The 16,838-nt window shown below is 46.5% G+C and overlaps 1 protein-coding gene across 2 annotated transcripts; it reads left to right on the top strand.

Annotated features, from left to right (window-relative positions):
- Positions 1-526: 526 nt before the first annotated feature.
- Positions 527-16,525, top strand: arrb2 (arrestin, beta 2). Of its 2 annotated transcripts, none has more exons than XM_015396946.1 (16): positions 527-896; positions 8,373-8,403; positions 8,690-8,750; positions 8,828-8,872; positions 9,021-9,118; positions 9,221-9,319; positions 11,984-12,043; positions 12,258-12,325; positions 12,403-12,538; positions 12,626-12,710; positions 12,799-12,871; positions 14,169-14,306; positions 14,391-14,474; positions 15,865-15,941; positions 16,010-16,064; positions 16,142-16,525. In XM_015396946.1, exons 1-16 carry the CDS (start codon positions 874-876, stop codon positions 16,227-16,229), a joined length of 1,221 nt encoding a protein of 406 aa, XP_015252432.1. In that variant the 5' UTR covers positions 527-873; the 3' UTR covers positions 16,230-16,525. The 2 variants fall into 2 exon arrangements, with proteins under 2 accessions (XP_015252432.1, XP_015252431.1); XM_015396945.1 differs by having other exon boundaries at positions 529-896; positions 16,139-16,523.
- The last annotated feature ends 313 nt before the right edge of the window (positions 16,526-16,838 follow it).

The raw sequence follows: 16,838 nt of genomic DNA, 5'->3' as shown, positions 1-16,838 counted from the left end.
GGACCCATCCAGACCCATCGGGCCGGACTTCCGGGTTCCAGCCTGACCCGTCAGATAAGCAGCAGGAAATGGACCGACGGATGGAGAAGTGCTGCTCTCAGCTGTTCTGGATCAGAACACATCCCATCAGCTGGACAGACAAACGGACGGGACCGAACCGGTTCCAAATCCTAACACACAAGTCAGAGACAGCCCGGAAAAGAGCAGAAAACACATATTCTGTTTTCTTTAGATCAGTTTGAAAGCAGAAATAAATTAATTTTATTTAGATAATTAATAAATGTCATTAAAAAAAAAATTCTTAATTGATTATTTTAATGTTATCGGCACGGTGGCCCCCGGTTCGGGTTCGGGTCTTGGCCCAGTTCCTCTCAGATGAATCATCTGTTGAATATTCACATGATGTGGAGGACCTGAAGTTGCGCAATCTGCGCAGGCTGCACACACACACTCACACACACACACACACACACACACAGATTAGATGCTCCTCATTCCTCCTCCTCCTCCTCCTTCTCCTCCTCTCTCTGGGTTCTCCTCCTCATCCGGACCGACTCTCGGCCACCGAACCCTCAGCAGGAATGAAACTGCGTGCTCTGACCCCGGAGTCCTCGCTGCTGCGCTTTTAGCGGCGCGCATCGGTCCTCACAGACACAGCAAACCCCGCTCTCACACACACACACACTCAGCCGTTGCGGAAGCTCGGAGGAACCGAGGCGGCGCTAAACCCCATTAGCATACCAACCAGTTCTGGGTGGATGGACGGCTGAACGGAGCCTCCCGGACCGAACCTACTCCGCCTCAGAACCAGCAGCACACCGTCGGCTCAGGACTCATTTATTCGGGATCTGCTGCCGTCCGCCTGCCGAGGAGATGGGGGACAAGGCGGGGACCAGGTAGGCTGCTAACCGCTGTTAGCTGCTGCTAGCCGTGGCTCTGCGGGCTGGGCTAACGGCTGCTGCCGTTCTGCTGGTTCTGGGAGAGGAAGCTGGGCCTGCGGGGCTGAGGGGGGTAATAGTTTAAGTTTGGAGTTTGGCACCCGAACCTTAGCCCAAAGAACCGCCGGGGCCCGGTTCGGTTCTGTTTTCCCTGTGGACATTTAGCCCAGCGGGGTGGGGTTAGCCGGTCCAGCGTCGGTCCGGACAGCAGTCCGAACCAGTCCGTTACTGGGACTACAGAAGGTTCGGTTCGTGCGGTGGTACGCGGGTCTGCAGCGTGATCGCAGGTGGGCGGATTGGACCAGAACTCTGATTTGACAGACAGTTCCGTTATTTGTTTGTTTGGACCGAAATGGTTCCGTTCAACGTTTCCCTTAGTTTGGACCGAATGTGCTGGTTCTGTCTGAGCCCCGCAGCGGACCGGCTGGATCTGTGCTGGTTCGACTGTCATGAACGGGTTCTAACCCAGTAAACAGGAAGTGGAGATTTAAAGGTTCAGTTTGTGTCCATCAGAGGCCTCATCTGGTTCCGGTTCTGAAGAACCGGACTGAGGCAGGCGGTCTGGGTCTGGTTCTGCTGGTTTGGGTCAAAGTGCCGAATCTCTGCTAAAGTTCACCTTCAGGGAACCAAGCAGCAGGTCCAGACTGGTTCTGTTCATGGTTCTGGGTCCAGCTGATCCATATGATTCCAGAGGTTCTGTTCGGAACAATGTTAAAAACTTCCAATTATCTTACAGCTGTTCCTGGTTCTGGTCCAGGAAACCAGAACCAAAAGAGCATGGAAAACATGACAGATCTATTGATTTCAGTTCTAGTCCAGAACCTTTTGGTTCTGGTGCTTGCTGCTCACTGATCTGTCATCCTTTGGGAGATGCTTCAGGTTCTGTTCTCTGATCTGGGCCAGAACCGGGTTAGAAGAGGTTTTGGGTTCTGGAACATATTGGAGGTTCTGGTCCCTCCACAGAACTTAGTGAGCTGAGCTGCTGTCGGGTTCTGCTGTTGTCCTCTCTGTCAGGAACATGATCATGTGTCAGAGGTTCTGCTGCACAAGAATTGGACCAGAACCACCGCCCTGCTACTTCATTTGTTTTGTAAATGCGATTCAGGAGGACTCGGCGACGGGCCGTCGGGCCAGAATCTGAAGCCCTGGAGTTCCTGACTTTTAACAGCGAGCGGTTCAGCCCGACCCGCTTCCTGCCAGCGCCTTCCTGTCAGGAAACTGGTGGGCAGGGGGGGACCCAGATGTAAACACTGCTGATGGGTAGAGGAAGGCTGCTGACCCAGAGGTTCTGACCCGGAGGTTCTGGGTCCTGTTTTTACTCTCTCAGGATCAGCTCAGTGGTTCTGCTTCGGTCGGGTTCTGGATCCAGAGTTCTGGTTCCAAGTCATGAAGCCTGTGTGTGATCTCTCCACAGCTGGTTTCCTCCATAACAGAACAGGTCCTGATCCAGAACGGTTCTGCTGTGGTTCTAGATGGGATCCGTTTTCTAAAGTTGGGTTCGATCTGTTTAAAGAAGTTGAAAAAGCTGAATCACACTGCCCCTCCCCCACCTGCTGCTGCCTCAATCAGTCTCTGAGGTCTTTAAGCTCCATCTGATGGGATGGAATCATTTCCAGAGGCTGCAGCTCATAGATGTTCAACCATAGAAATGTCCAAAACATCCGCAGAACATCTGGAGAACATTGGAACAGAAGAAAAGGCCTGATGGTGAACAGGGACCAGAACTATGATGGAGGATGAACAGATCAGACCCAGAAGCTGAAAGGACTGAAGGGCAGTGAGAGACGCAGAGCTCATCAGTTTCCCTCCTTTAGAAGTTTTAAATCAAACCTTCATCAAACTTTCCTCAGGTTCTCAGTTTTCCATCAGATTTGTTCCCCATTTAAATATTCCTCCTGACCTATCGTCACAGCTGAGGCCGCTCATTCAGAACCATCAGAACCAACACGCTGAGTGACCCAACCTGAACCAGAACACAAATAACTGCTTTATTCATTCTGAGGGGTCCAAAACATTAAAATGTTTGATTCTGGTTATGATGCCAATGCTGTCCCCTGAAAATTGGTTCACCCGATCCTCCAGATCCAAAGCATCCATCCCACAGCATTAGGCGCTGGTGCCACCGACGTGCTTTAGTTTGGCTCTCAGAGTTCTGACCTTTATAATTGAGCAGTTCCCTCAGATGGTCTGGAAGAGAAGCAAGTCCTCTAAGGAAACACAGGGGTGTTGGTGGCATGCTGAGGGGTGAGGCTGATTTAGGCCCCGTCCACACGAAGTCAAAACGAACACGAAACGCTAATATTTTCCAAAACGTTTGTCGTAAAGACGGAGACGTAAAATAAACGTGAGCGTCCACACGAATGCATGAAAACGCTGCAAAATGTATGCCAGGCCTGTAAGTGGCGCTGTGGTGCCAAAGCAAAAATAGGCGACGAAATGTTGGGCATGTGCACTAATATTTATACATGGTTGCCCTGCGGGTCCATTTTCGTGGTTCAGTCAAATTCATGTGCTGAACTATGTCGTCGATATTGCTCTGTTCTTCCTGGAGATATTCCAGAAGAAGAAGATTCTGTTGTAAGCCCGACAGCAGGGTGAGTAGCATTAGCAGCAACCATTCAACACAGTACGGCGCCATTGTTGTTGTGATACTGTGTCGCGCATGCGTGTTTAGAGGCGACGCTATGACGCATGCGTGTAAAAAAAAAAAAAAAAAAAAAAAAATGCGGTTAGAGCTTAAAGATGGAAACGCGAAAACGGCGTTTCAGAATCTTCCCACTCTGAAGGCTGAATAAAAAAAAGATCGTTTACAGACCCCCGAAACGCCGGCTTCGTGTGGATGAGAGGCTGGTTTGGTCAAAAATTTGTGCGTTTAGGCCAGGGTTCGGCTTCGTGTGGACGGGGCCTTATACTCAGAAACCAGGTCGTCTGCGTGTGTCGCAGTGAACGCAGGTATGTCTCCGCCCCCTTCTGCAGACACTCTACTGCAGCTGTCCAGAATTGTAGGTCGCCGCAGACAGGCTACATTATGCGTTTTTCCTGTTTGGTACCTTACCGGCTTGTTTCGTTTGTATGATCGCCATTGTGGAAAACGACTCGTTAACTTTGACCAGCTAGAAGAGCGAGGTGTGCGAGAACGCTGGGACCCTTTTTCCACATGGATCCCCGCTCTTCTTCGCCCTCATGTCCCTCCGATGTCGGATAAACTTGCCCCCACTTCCTCCCTGCCTCGGCTGTATCTAGACCCACAGCTAGTTCCTGATTGTCCATCTTGCGTTGTGGATGGAATAACAGCACAGATCACGCTTCCATATTAGGCATAAATCAAAAATATTTGCGACAAGCTCACTGCGACACACTGCTGCGGGAGGATAACCGGCCTAAAGGAAACACAGGGGTGTTGGTGGCATGCTGGGGGTTAGTGTTTGGTACTGCTGTGGCGGTCAGGGAGGGAACCATTGGAGATCCCATCATGGAGAACATCTGAAGCCTTATACAGCTGAAGCTGTTGGTCATCAGAACCTAAAAGCAGCTGAACTGTTAGATTCTTGACCTGTCCCGTTGACAGCAGGAGTCCTTCTTCCTCCTGTCCTAAGGTCAGGGGCCAGAGGAACCAGTCCTCCCTTTGGACTGTCATGGTTCTCCTCTAAAGCTCAGATCCAAATAGGCTTAGTTCTGTTCACCTGGACAGACAGTTAGACCTGTGGGTCTCCAACCACAGGTCAGGTGGTTCTGTTGGACCGCTCAGCCAGACCAGATCCTGGAACGTGGAACCTGCAGAAAAATGAGGAAACTATCAGTACCGGTGCTGCCCTGATCCGATTCATTACGGTGTAGGTACCAGATCTGCTGGGTCCTGCTTCATGCCAGTGACGTTACGCTACAGGATTGGCTGAACGTTGCAGCATGATGTGAAACGTTGTTGCCCAGACAACGATAATAACATTACGCAGCATCTGTGTGCCGAGTCAGCAGCAGCTGTAGTGTTAGCGTGTCTAATGATCGATTAGGTTTTACCTGATCGATTAAACACTGAAAGAAATCTTTCTATGATGAACAAAGTAACTGCATGACCACGATATAAAGGGGGGGAGCTGGGTAGCGCTGTGGCTAGCTTTGCTCACTAGCTAACAGGTTAGCTTCTTTTACAACTACTGTTTTATTTCTCTAAACTCTCTACGAAAGTCATGTTTGAGATGTTCCATTTGTCCCTTAAGTCCTCAGATCTAAATGAAAAGAATAAAAATAAGCTGAGACATTTTCTTGTCATCTTGTTAAATATCAGAGCTCAGTCTTAGAACGAAGTACTTTCTTTCAAGACTTAGAATTATTCTTTTTTACTTTTGGATACTTTAGATCGCCGATGAAATGTAAAATAATAGCTAATATAGGTGTTGAGACTCCAAAAGAGATTTGATTCTTAAGAAAATTGTGCAATACAGTTTGTCCGAGTGGAGTTACCATATATTGACGTTATAAGAAGGGGCAAGGGTCCCGAGTAGATCTGGTAACTACAACAGCAACATCATTTTCAGTCCAGAGAACCAGAACTCAGTCCTAGAACCTATGGGAACCGGTTCCACTGAATGTTCCACTAAATAAACCTTTAGAAACCAGATAATGTAGCATCCGTCCAGCTAAACCAGTTAACTTTCTGAAACGTTCCAGTTCCAGAGACATTTAGAGGAGAACCAGGTATAGACTGAAAGTTTTATTGATCTGGTTTATGAGAACATCATGTATCAGTAGAACCTTTATCCTGAGTCCTCAGAACGGTGACCTTCTATATTCTTTATTATTTGACTTCCTGTTCTCACCTGTTTATATCTAATATGTTTGTTCTTCTGGGTTTTTGTTGGAAAATGTTGCTTCTTTAAAAGAAGCTAAGAACATAAATCCTGTCTGAAAATTAGAGTTTGTTGATGAGAGTTCTTCTGGAAGGATCCAGATCATCTTGAAGATCACATCTGTTAAAAAGCTAGTTTAGAACCCATGATGAGAAGGATTATTAAGAACTGATCTGTTTAGGTCATCGGGTTTATTGTTGTATTAATTTAGTTCTAAAGAGCAGATTCTACTGTTTTCATAAAGTCTTCGTGAACATGGATGAACTAAAGGAGCTCAGCCTGTTCTGGATCAAAGGGTTCTGCTCCAGATTAAATCTCTTGATGATTTCTCTCTGATCCTGGAACAGCCCTATCCCTAAATCGGTTCCTTCCTGTTTGACAGGAAGAGCTTCAGTTTAGAGGGAACGTTCCTTCAGGCTAAAATCCTTTAACCTGAAGTTCTCTCCATAAAACTGCTGAGTCAACATCTGGTTGACGGTCACTTTGACTATACAGCACAGATATTTGCATCACTAACAGAAGATCTGCTGTCAAGCTGCGAGCAGCTGAGCCTCAGTGAACCTCCAGAGCTTCGTCTCCATGGCGATGAGGGCGCTCAGGTGGAGCGTCACTCCAGCAGCAGCTGCTCCAACAGCTTCCTCCAGCTGGAAGCAGCAGGTGGAGGTTATTCCCAGGTGGAGCCACTGCTGCTGGAATAAACATGCTGAGGTCATCAGCTCTGTAGGGCAGGATCCCTGTGATTGGCCGAGCTGCAGGAAGTAGCGCCACAGCAGGTTCTGCAGAGGTCAGAACATGGCCCAAAAGGTCGTCTCTTCTCCAGAACCCAGAGAACCACTGGGTCCAGTAGAGCAGCTCCAACTGGACTGGTAGCTGCTGCCAGCACTGAAAATAAAAATGAAATCTAAATAATTCATTTTTTTCTTAAAATAAATTAATTTTGTGACATGGACAACTTCAAGATGTTTTACATTTAAAGTCATAGGGAAGTGATATTTAAAGTCAAATCATTCTGGCTTAAACATGTATAGAAATGTGCTCTTTATCAGACATCTATATTGTCCCAAAAGAAATCTGTGTTTTCTTTCCCCCGTTATCTTATGCAGGCCAGTTAGTTCTACGTCAGCCTGAACACCTAAAGTCGGCCAATCATATATCAACGGTCATCTGTCAATCAAATGTTTTCGGTCATAGCATCTTGATTCATATGTCGCAGCTAATATACACAAGAATCATTTCCTTTCCCATTGAGTTCCGTCCCAGTATTCACTGGGATGGACGTCTGTGTCTTCAGCAGGCGTAGAGCTAACAGAACTGGCAGCGTTGTGAGGCAAGTGCTCAAACATGTATGGCTGGAAGCCTTCTACACCAAACCAAGCTTCTGCCGCCTCTTCCACAACATCTCCCCGCTTTCCTCCACTGAATAAAAAAAAATGTGTTACGGAGGAGACTCATCCACGACCTCCGACACAAAACTCTCCTTCTCTTGCATGTTTCCTCTGTCCATAGCGTTCCTTGAAAGTGTCGTTGCTAAGTCATAAAATGTTGTGCTACTTGGTCCCAATGGAATTTCCCATTGGGAAACCAATAGCACCAAGTTGCTAATTGATTAGCAAAGATTCTTCAGAGAAACCGCTACAATCAAACTTGCTTGTGAACTTTCCACCACAATAATCCGCCCCCTTGATAAAAGACCAATCACATTCACTTTATTCACTCGTGTAAAGTCGTGCACCACTCGGGAGAATTCAGAAATGCAACGGTTGGAACAGCCGCTTCACTACGACTTTAAAATAAGGGAAAAAAATAGCATTTTCTCATTTCAATTGTATATTATTTAATTATCTTTTTTTAAGAGTAAAATCATCTTGTTTACCTACTGAAATTAAGGTTAAATAAACCTAATTTAAGAAATGTTGACCTATTTCTAGAACGTTTTAGCAGTGAGGCAGTGGGATCAGGGCTGGTTGGTATCTGTCCAGAGGAGCCAAAGGTCAAAGGTTAACCCTCACTGATATATCGATATGTGGTTCTGGATGAGTTCATTGTGTTCTGTCAAAGTCTCAGCCTGCATCTGGAGTGGTTCTGGTTCTAATTAAAGCCCAAATCCGTTGGTAATGTCTGAAAGTACAGTAATCAGCAGCAGGTATCGGATCGGTTCCACTCACGTCGTCTTCTTGTTCTGTTTGTTTGGGACCTGTGAGAGATGAGAGGCCCGTTAGCGGTTCTGTTTGGGTCGGGCTGTGAAGCGGGGCCCTCATAGTTTCCTTCGGATCGGATGAGCAGGACAGGTCCACCTCAGAACCGCTCTGCAAAGCCGGTTGCTGAGAGCTCAGGGGTTCCGTCTGCAGAGGCAGACATCCCATAATAGTCAGATCAACCACTTCCTGTTGGTTTCAGATAAACCGCCGTTTCTTTCAGCACCGCAGGAAGCCAACAACTTCCTCTACTCACCTCCTCAGGCCCTGGCCCGGCCCACAAGAACCTGCAGCTCCTGCTGTTACAGCGGTTCTGTCAGCGTGATCCGGTTCCGGTCCAGAACCGCTCCACTAACCTCTTGTTTTTTTCTTCTTTTCTCCAAACCTCTCAGGGTTTTTAAGAAGTCCAGCCCAAACTGCAAGGTGAGTTCTGGTTCCTTCTCTAACCGGGCCCTGTGGTGGAGGCCTGGGTCCGGTCCTCCAGAACCATGACCCAGTACTGACATTATGATGATGTTCCTCTGAGACCAGAACTCGACGGGTTCTGGTAGAACACACTGTGAAAGTGTGTTCTACCAGTACCTGTCCAGAGACAGAACAGAACCTCAAGGGTTTAAAGACCAGAGACGGGCCGGACCGGACCTCAGAGCCCCAGGGACACGTAGAGGTTCTGTTCAGTCGGATCTGATGGTTCTATTTGACCTTGCAGCTCACAGTCTACCTGGGAAAGAGGGACTTTGTGGATCATCTGGACCACGTGGACCCAGTTGGTAAGAACTGGACCAGAACCAAAGGTTTCAAACTGGGTCTGATTCTGGTTCTAACCATGTGACTGTTCTCCTCCCAGATGGAGTGATTCTGGTCGACCCAGAGTACCTGAAGGACAGGAAAGGTGAGCTGGACCAGAACCGGGGTCTACAGGACAGAACCGGCTGTAGAGAGCAACAGATGGGTTTTGGTGGCCTAGATGTGTTCAGAACCCAGAACCTTGGTTCTGGTGAGCCCGTTCCAGCATTAGACTGACTCCTCTTTCTCTGCAGTCTTCGTCACTCTGACCTGTGCGTTCCGCTACGGCCGGGAGGACCTGGACGTTCTGGGCCTGTCGTTCCGGAAGGATCTCTACATCTCCACCTTCCAGGTGAAGAACATCTGCAGGGTTCTGATCCGGCCCTTTAGTCATACTAGAACCTTTAGAATCCCTCTGTTTCCATTGGCTGTTAAGGTTCTGTGTGTTCTGCAGGCCTTCCCTCCGGTTCCGGAGGAGAAGAAGTCCAACAGTCGGCTGCAGGAGCGTCTGCTGAAGAAGCTGGGTCAGCACGCCCACCCGTTCTACTTCACGGTGAGTTCTGGTTCTTTAGCAGCCTCGTTTCACCTGCCGGGTTTTATGAAGACAAAACATCTGGAACCGACCCAAATGTCGGGCCATGCACTCTCTTTTTAATCCTTCAGAACCTCAGGAGCTGTGCCGTCTGAGTCAAACAGGGTCGGTGTTGGTTCTTCATGATCAGGGGTCAGCAACCCAAAATGCTCAAAAAGACATATTGGACCAAAAATAAAAAAATCTGTCTGGAGCCGCAAAAATGTAAAAGTCTTCTATCAGCCTCTTATGGCAACACGGGCTCTAAGTGTTTTATCCCACTATAGAAAAGGACTATGTAGGCTTAAATATTTAGTAGTGCTGTCAAACTATTAAAAATTTTAATCGCGATTAATCGCATAATATCAACAGTTAACTCAAGATTAAACGCAAATTAATCGCATATTTTATCTTTTTATTTTATTTATTTTATTTGGGCATTTTAAAAATTGCAAATGTGCAATAATGTAAAAAAAAACTTGCTTATATAATAAGTTTTTTTAATTTTTAATTTTTTTAAAGCACTTTTAAAAAACTAGAATAAAAATATCCTGGTTTAAATTCCGGCCAATAATTATTCAAAAATTGTAAAAAAAAAATTACAAAACTACAGAACAGTAAACAGTACTTCAAAGAACTCCATAAAATTAAGTTTTTTCTCAAACATAGGACAAAAATAAAGATGTAGTGTTAAAATAAAGTGCACATTCCGTTATGAAATTCAGACTTAATTCAAATAAAATAAAGTTACTCACAAAATAATAAATAAATCAAACGAATTTACAATAACTGGGCTTTGCAGTCATCTCAACAACATAACATTTTACATGTAGAACATTTTCAAAACGCTTTAATATTCCTTTGGTCTGAACAGGAATTGCAGCAGCAGTGCATTCCACATGACTTAATTTATTTCTTTGTCTTGTTGGCACTAAGCCAGTGAGACGCTCGTTTCTTCTGGACAACATAGACATAGGACTCAGGTTTTGTCAAGAGAGCCTTCTGGGATAACTTTAAAATGAAACTTATCATTCAGGATACCTTGTCTGCTGGCCATTTTTGCTCATTCATTCAAAGCACGGGTCTGTTATGCTGCGGTCTCTCCCAAAACTTAGCGTTCCTGAAGCTACGGAAAGCACCGAGGGTAAAACAAACAGTACAGCGAGCGCTGCAGAAAAATAAAGAACAAAAGCGCACGGTGCATTTGTTTTGATGCGCGATTAACGTGCGTTAAAAAAATGTCGGCGTTATAGTCTAAAGCAGTTAACGCGTTAATAACGCTTTCAAACTGACAGCCCTAATATTTAATAATCATTCATGGTTAAATGTTTATCCTGGAGCAAATGTCACAAATCATGAGGTGATGGAGGAGCGGTGAACGCTCTCACTGCACGCTGCTTCACCGCCCTTCACCGCACGGTTTAAGTTTTTAAGCATTGATGAAATTATAGAAACAGGATAAAGGAATCTTTTTATGGTGGACGTGTTTCTGTTGGGAGGAGCTGATTGAGTCATGAGGAACCAAGCAGGAACTGACATCCATCAGAGCAGAGCTCTCTAACCCTGATATCCCACATCCTCCATCACCAGCATTGCTTGGTGTTATTTTTATTTTTTAGGATTTGGGGAAAACATGGAAGAAAGTTCCCATCCCTGCATCAGAGCTCTACCTGTTTGATCTGTAAAAGGTTTTCCATCCACAACCAAACTAGCAGCAGTAGTGGAGTTTGGAGATGCAATCCACTCCTTAAACTATCTTTGAGCTCCTCTGATTTATCCAGAAGTTCTGCACATTTTCTCTTCCTCCCAGCCTGGTGATCAGCTGCATATTTAGCCTTCCCTGGAAATGCCTTTCCAAATTCTTTATTTATAAATATATATATATATATCTTATTTTTTGACAACCTCTCATTACCAAGCAAAAATGCAGGCAATGCTTCATTGATAATGAAAGCAAATGATTCGGTCCATTCTTTGAATCCTCTTTTCTCACCAGCTATCTTCCTTCTTTCCCTTTGGGATCCATGACTCTATGGCTATGATGCAAATGAATGTTTACATGTATTTATTATCCAAATGTTTACAGCATTGGAAAACATAATACATTTTTGTTTGACCTACTGCCCACCATATAAAAAAGAAAAAAAAATCGATTTTCATAAATTTTTGAAAAAGCTCCAAGGAGCTGCAAGGGGGGCGCTAAAGAGCTACAAGTTGCCGACCCCCGCCCATGATGGTGCTGCAGCGCACCAGACGGCCTTAGATTATCTGCTCTAAAGGTTCTGACCCAGTTCCATCACATCCACAGCCTTTGGTTCTGATCATTTTGGTTCAGTTTTTCTCCTTCGCATCAAGACTGTTTCCTGAACCAGAACCGGCCATAAAACTAAAGCCGGTCTAGTCAAAGATCAGATCAGATGCAACGAAGCTCAGATGAACATCTGTCATCAGCACCAATTAAATAATGAAGGCTCTGAAAGTTCTGGTTCTGATGGATCCAGGCCACCCTGCTGCCAGAGGGGGCCTGGTGATGTCAGCAGGTGGTTAGAGGAGGAGGTTTCAGAAGATGAAGGCTCTTGGTCACCATGGAGCCTCATCAGAAGCGAGAGCGGGTTCTGGTCTCTAACTGCTGTTGTTTTGTTCCAGATCCCTCAGAACCTGCCGTGCTCAGTGACCCTCCAACCCGGCCCAGAAGACACCGGGAAGGTAAGGGTGATCCGGTTCTCGTTGTTCTTCAGAACATCTAACAGCTTTAAAACCTTTAAAGAATCTGACAAAGTTGTCTGAACCTTTACTGGGCCAACATCAGGCAGAACCTCTGGTTCTCGTAACCCTTGAATGGGTTCAGCTGTGATCAGGTGAACCGCGGTTCTGATGGCCTGATCTGACCGCTGTGAACCTTCTGTCTGTCGTCCTGCAGGCCTGCGGCGTGGACTTTGAGATCAGAGCCTTCTGTGCCAAAACGATAGAGGAGAAGATCCACAAGAGGTGAGTTCTGGGCCGCGTTACCGTGGCAACCTGCAGGGGGCGCCCCTCCAGGCTGCTGAGGCTGGTGTCGTTGGCAGGAATTCGGTGCGCCTGGTGATCAGGAAGGTCCAGTACGCTCCGGAGAAACCGGGTCCTCAGCCCATGGTGGAAACGACCCGCAGCTTCCTGATGTCCGACAGATCCCTGCACCTGGAGGCCTCCTTAGATAAGGAGGTAACCGCCGTCGCCATGACCCGCTAGTCCAGCTCCTGAGTCACATTTTCTGACCAAACTTGTTTTTCCCATGATGCTCTGCTGCAGCTGTACTACCACGGGGAGCCCATCAGCGTGAACGTCCACGTCACCAACAACTCCACCAAGACGGTGAAGAGAGTCAAGATCTCAGGTCTTCTTCCCGTCTCCACTTCCAGCTCCTCCTCATGGTTCTGACCAGAACCTTTCTGACCCGTCTGCTTGTGTTCTGCTCCCTGCAGTGCGTCAGTACGCCGACATCTGTCTGTTCAGCACCGCCCAATACAAATGTCCAGTGGCCCAGCTGGAAGCAGAGTAAGTCCACATTTCACCAGAATGAGAGAATCTGCAGGGAAACCAGTTCTGATCCGTTCAGATGTGAGTGTTCATGCTGGTGTAAACAACCAGATAGAAACTGGTTTAAACTGGTATACTGGTTTCCTTAATGCTAGGGATGCTAAAGGTTTTCAGAACCACCTCTGTTCACGTGGTTTAAAGGGTTTAGAGACAGTATAAAGCAGTTTAAACTGGATTTCCTCTTCATTTTTACGACACTAGTGGCTCGTTTTTTGGACAGTAGGCTGACAGGGAAGGGGAGAGACATGCGGCAAAGGACCACAGGTCGGATTTGAACCCTGGCTGCGTCGAGGACTAAGGGGTTGTGTGCGCTAACCACTGCACCACCAAAGCAGGGAACTGTTTTAAACTGGGCCAGGTTCTTTGAAGCCGGGGTAACATTGTTCTTTCAGGAGGCTCACCCAGCAAGAAATAAAGGGCCGTTTCTCAATTCACTAGATTGCGAGTACGGACTCATGTCCTCGCCAAGAACGTTCTTGACAAGAACACGGGAATGTCTGGACTCTGGGAGAACGGGAGCACACAGAATGAATATGGGTCAATTGGAACAGAAGCGTACTTGTTACTTCAACAAGCTGGGCTCGTCTGGAGCTGCATTTCTGTTATCAATAGTCTCTACGTAATGATAAATTATCACTTTTTTTTATTTAGTGGGGGATTAATGATTAACACAGTCATATAAACATAAGTCGAATTAACTTTTTCCAAATAAAGCAACATAAAAAAAACGCTCCATCATAGCCAGCGGTACTTCACCCACGGCTCTGCTGAGAGAGGCTAAGGTTAGCCCTGGCAACAGTTCGCCTCGGAGGTCCAAATGGGCCATATAGTAACGCTTAAATGTAAAATGTACTTGTAACGTCCTTTTGTAGAACAACAGCAACAAAAAAGTGAACTTTTAGCTTAATACTCTGTGAGAACTCCACTGGAAGCTGCTGCTGCCGCAGTGCATGCTGGGACAGCTGTCAGTCTGGAGAACAGACGTCTGCTCTGATGCATGCTGGGTAAAGAGAGAGGGGAGAGAACAACATCCAGGGACTTTGTCCTTTCTTGGTTTTGTGTTCTTGTGAAGTGGAACAGTGCTGAGGCTGATGTTTCACGAGGACATTTATTGTGAAACAGCCAAGGTTCTAGAACATGAGGTCCGACTCACTCAGACCAGATCTAACTGTTCCATATTGGTCAGGCTGCGCCCTATAGAGGCAGCAGGGCCCATCTGAAGCATATGACTAACAGCAGCTTGTGGTTTCCATAGCGACCAGGTGTCATCCAGCTCCACCTTCTGTAAGGTGTACACTCTGACCCCGACGCTGGACAAGAACCGAGAGAAGAGAGGGCTGGCTCTGGACGGGAAGCTGAAGCATGAAGACACCAACCTGGCCTCCTCCACCATGTAACATACGCACACACACACACACACACACACATACAGGCCCAGCCGTAACTCTGTGGTCACATGACCTTCTGTCTCCTCCAGAGTGAAGGACGTCACCAACAAGGAGGTTCTTGGCATCCTGGTGTCCTACAGAGTCAAGGTCAAACTGGTGGTGTCCCGTGGAGGGTAAGATACACACTTCCTGCTCCTCTGATGTCACTTCCTGTTAGTGGAGCAGCTTATAGACCTCTTGTTCTGCATCATGCGGAGACCAAGAAAGCTGAGGCTGGACCGTCAGCAGATGTTGTTCTCCTCAACCCGACCCAGACTGAGGAGAGATGGAACGGGGAACCTCTGTGTTCTGTGCTGAGTTAGGGTCCATTTAGGTTCTGCTTTGTGTCTTGTTAGGATCCGTTTGAGACCTCTAAAAGCAGTGGCGGCTCGTGGAGTTTCACCCGGGGGGGGGGTTATAAATTCAAAATAGATGTAAACCAAAAACCAGTCAAACGTATTCTAAGTTATCACACCAGTATGTCAACAACAAAAAACATAAAAACAAAACGTAATTTCATGAACAGCTTTACATTTTGTACATAAATCTACCCTGCTCACGCTTTTTGAAGGCAAATCTGTGTTTTACATGGTCCAATATAATGTCACAAACCTAAAAAAGTAATGTACCACTTCCATCTATTAGTCAGCTTTATAGTTTTTTAATATATAAAAACTATTTATTTTCTGACAATGTGTTTATTTATGAGCAACTATGCAAATTAACAAACATCTAGAAAAAATACACTATATTATATTATGTTCCATGTGAATCCTGGTTTGTTTATTCTTCTTTGCCTTTTCTAAAAAGTGCTATAAATCAGTCCTAGCTGTATTTATCCATTCTGGATCAGATCCTGACGTTTGTAAAAGGAGGCGGGGAAAGCAAAATAAACCAGAGTCAATGGACCTTTTTTGTGCCTTATGATAGAAATACTTAAACGATCCAATGAAAAATGGAATGACGCTTTACTAGTCATTGAAGATTAAATATTTATCTTGCACATCTAAAAAATATGTAAAGATATATTTCGAAATCTTTTACGTTTTAATTTAAAATTAAATTATAAAATTTTTTTTTGGTATGCTTTAATCAGGGTCATTGGATGTAGGACGGCGCCCCAGCGCCCTCTATTGGCCAGTCACCACTGCCTAAAAGGTTCCTATAAATCAGAACTGGATCATTAGTTAATCCTCCTCTGGGCCTTTTTACATGCCACTAAAAGTGAAGTGGATAGAAACCAGAATAAAGTGCAGAACAATGGAAACCGATTGGAACCACATTAAACTGTTTCTCCCTGCAAAAGAATTTAACCCGCTTCCTCTGGGATGGATCATGAATCCAGAAAAGGTTCTGCTCGGTTAACATTCTTCTCATCCAAATGGTTCAGTCCATTTGCCCCTGATTCTGAAGGACAGGATACATGTAAACATAGTATCCTGTTGGTTCTGTTGGCCCAAATGGGCGTAGGCTGTTGGTTCTGGTGATTCTGGACTCAGCAGCTCGTTTCTGTTCCGTTTTCAGGGACGTGTCGGTGGAGCTGCCCTTCATCCTGATGCATCCAAAACCTGTGGAGCTGCCGACGTCCCGCCCACAGTCAGGTGAGACACGCCCACGCCGCTCACCGTTACCACGGTATCCTCCGCTCACCCTATCCTCTGCCTTTCAGCCGTGCCAGATTCAGACCCGCCCATCGACACCAACCTCATCGAGTTCGACACAAAGTGAGTAAGGGTCGGGGCGATCTGATCCGATGGTAATGGGTCGGGTTCTAACAGTCTGTCTGTCTCGTCTTCAGCAGCGTCTCCCAGGACGATGACTTCGTCTTCGAGGACTTTGCCCGGCTGCGGCTCAAAGGCGTCGTGGACGACAAGGACGAGGACTGCTAGGAGCTGACCGAGCTGCCGCTCCCTCGCTTCAGCAGACCCCCCCCACACACACTCACACACCACACACGTTCCATTCCCCAGCAGAGGAGGCTGACGGAGGCTGAGAGATACTGAGGCTGAAAGAGAGATACTGAGGCTGAAAGAGAGATACTGAGGCTGAAAGAGAGATACTGAGGCTGAAAGAGAGATACTGAGGCTGGAGGAGGCTGACTGAGGATGATTGAGGCTGAAGGAGGATAATTGAGGCTGAAGGAGGCTGATTGAGGCTGAAGGAGGCTGATTGAGGCTGAAGGAGGCTGATTGAGGATGATTGAGGCTGAACGAGGCTGAAGGAGGCTGAACGAGGCTGATTGAGGCTGATTGAGGCTGAAGGAGGATGATTGAGGCTGAAGGAGGATGATTGAGGCTGAAGGAGGATGATTGAGGCTGAAGGAGGCTGATTGAGGCTGAAGGAGGATGATTGAGGCTGACTGTGAGTAAAGGAGGCTGATTGTGAGTAAAGGAGGCTGATTGTGAGTAAAGGAGGCTGATTGTGAGTAAAGGAGGCTGATTAGGGCTGATTGAGGCTTTCTGTTCTTTTTCTTTAACTGTACTGCCATCCTTTGTGGG

The sequence above is a fragment of the Cyprinodon variegatus genome, unplaced genomic scaffold (assembly GCF_000732505.1).
Source record: "Cyprinodon variegatus isolate N-32 unplaced genomic scaffold, C_variegatus-1.0 Scaffold830, whole genome shotgun sequence".
Lineage (NCBI taxonomy): Eukaryota > Metazoa > Chordata > Actinopteri > Cyprinodontiformes > Cyprinodontidae > Cyprinodon > Cyprinodon variegatus.
The sequence above is the reverse complement of the archived record's forward strand: the minus strand, read 5'-3'. Positions and strand labels throughout refer to the sequence as shown.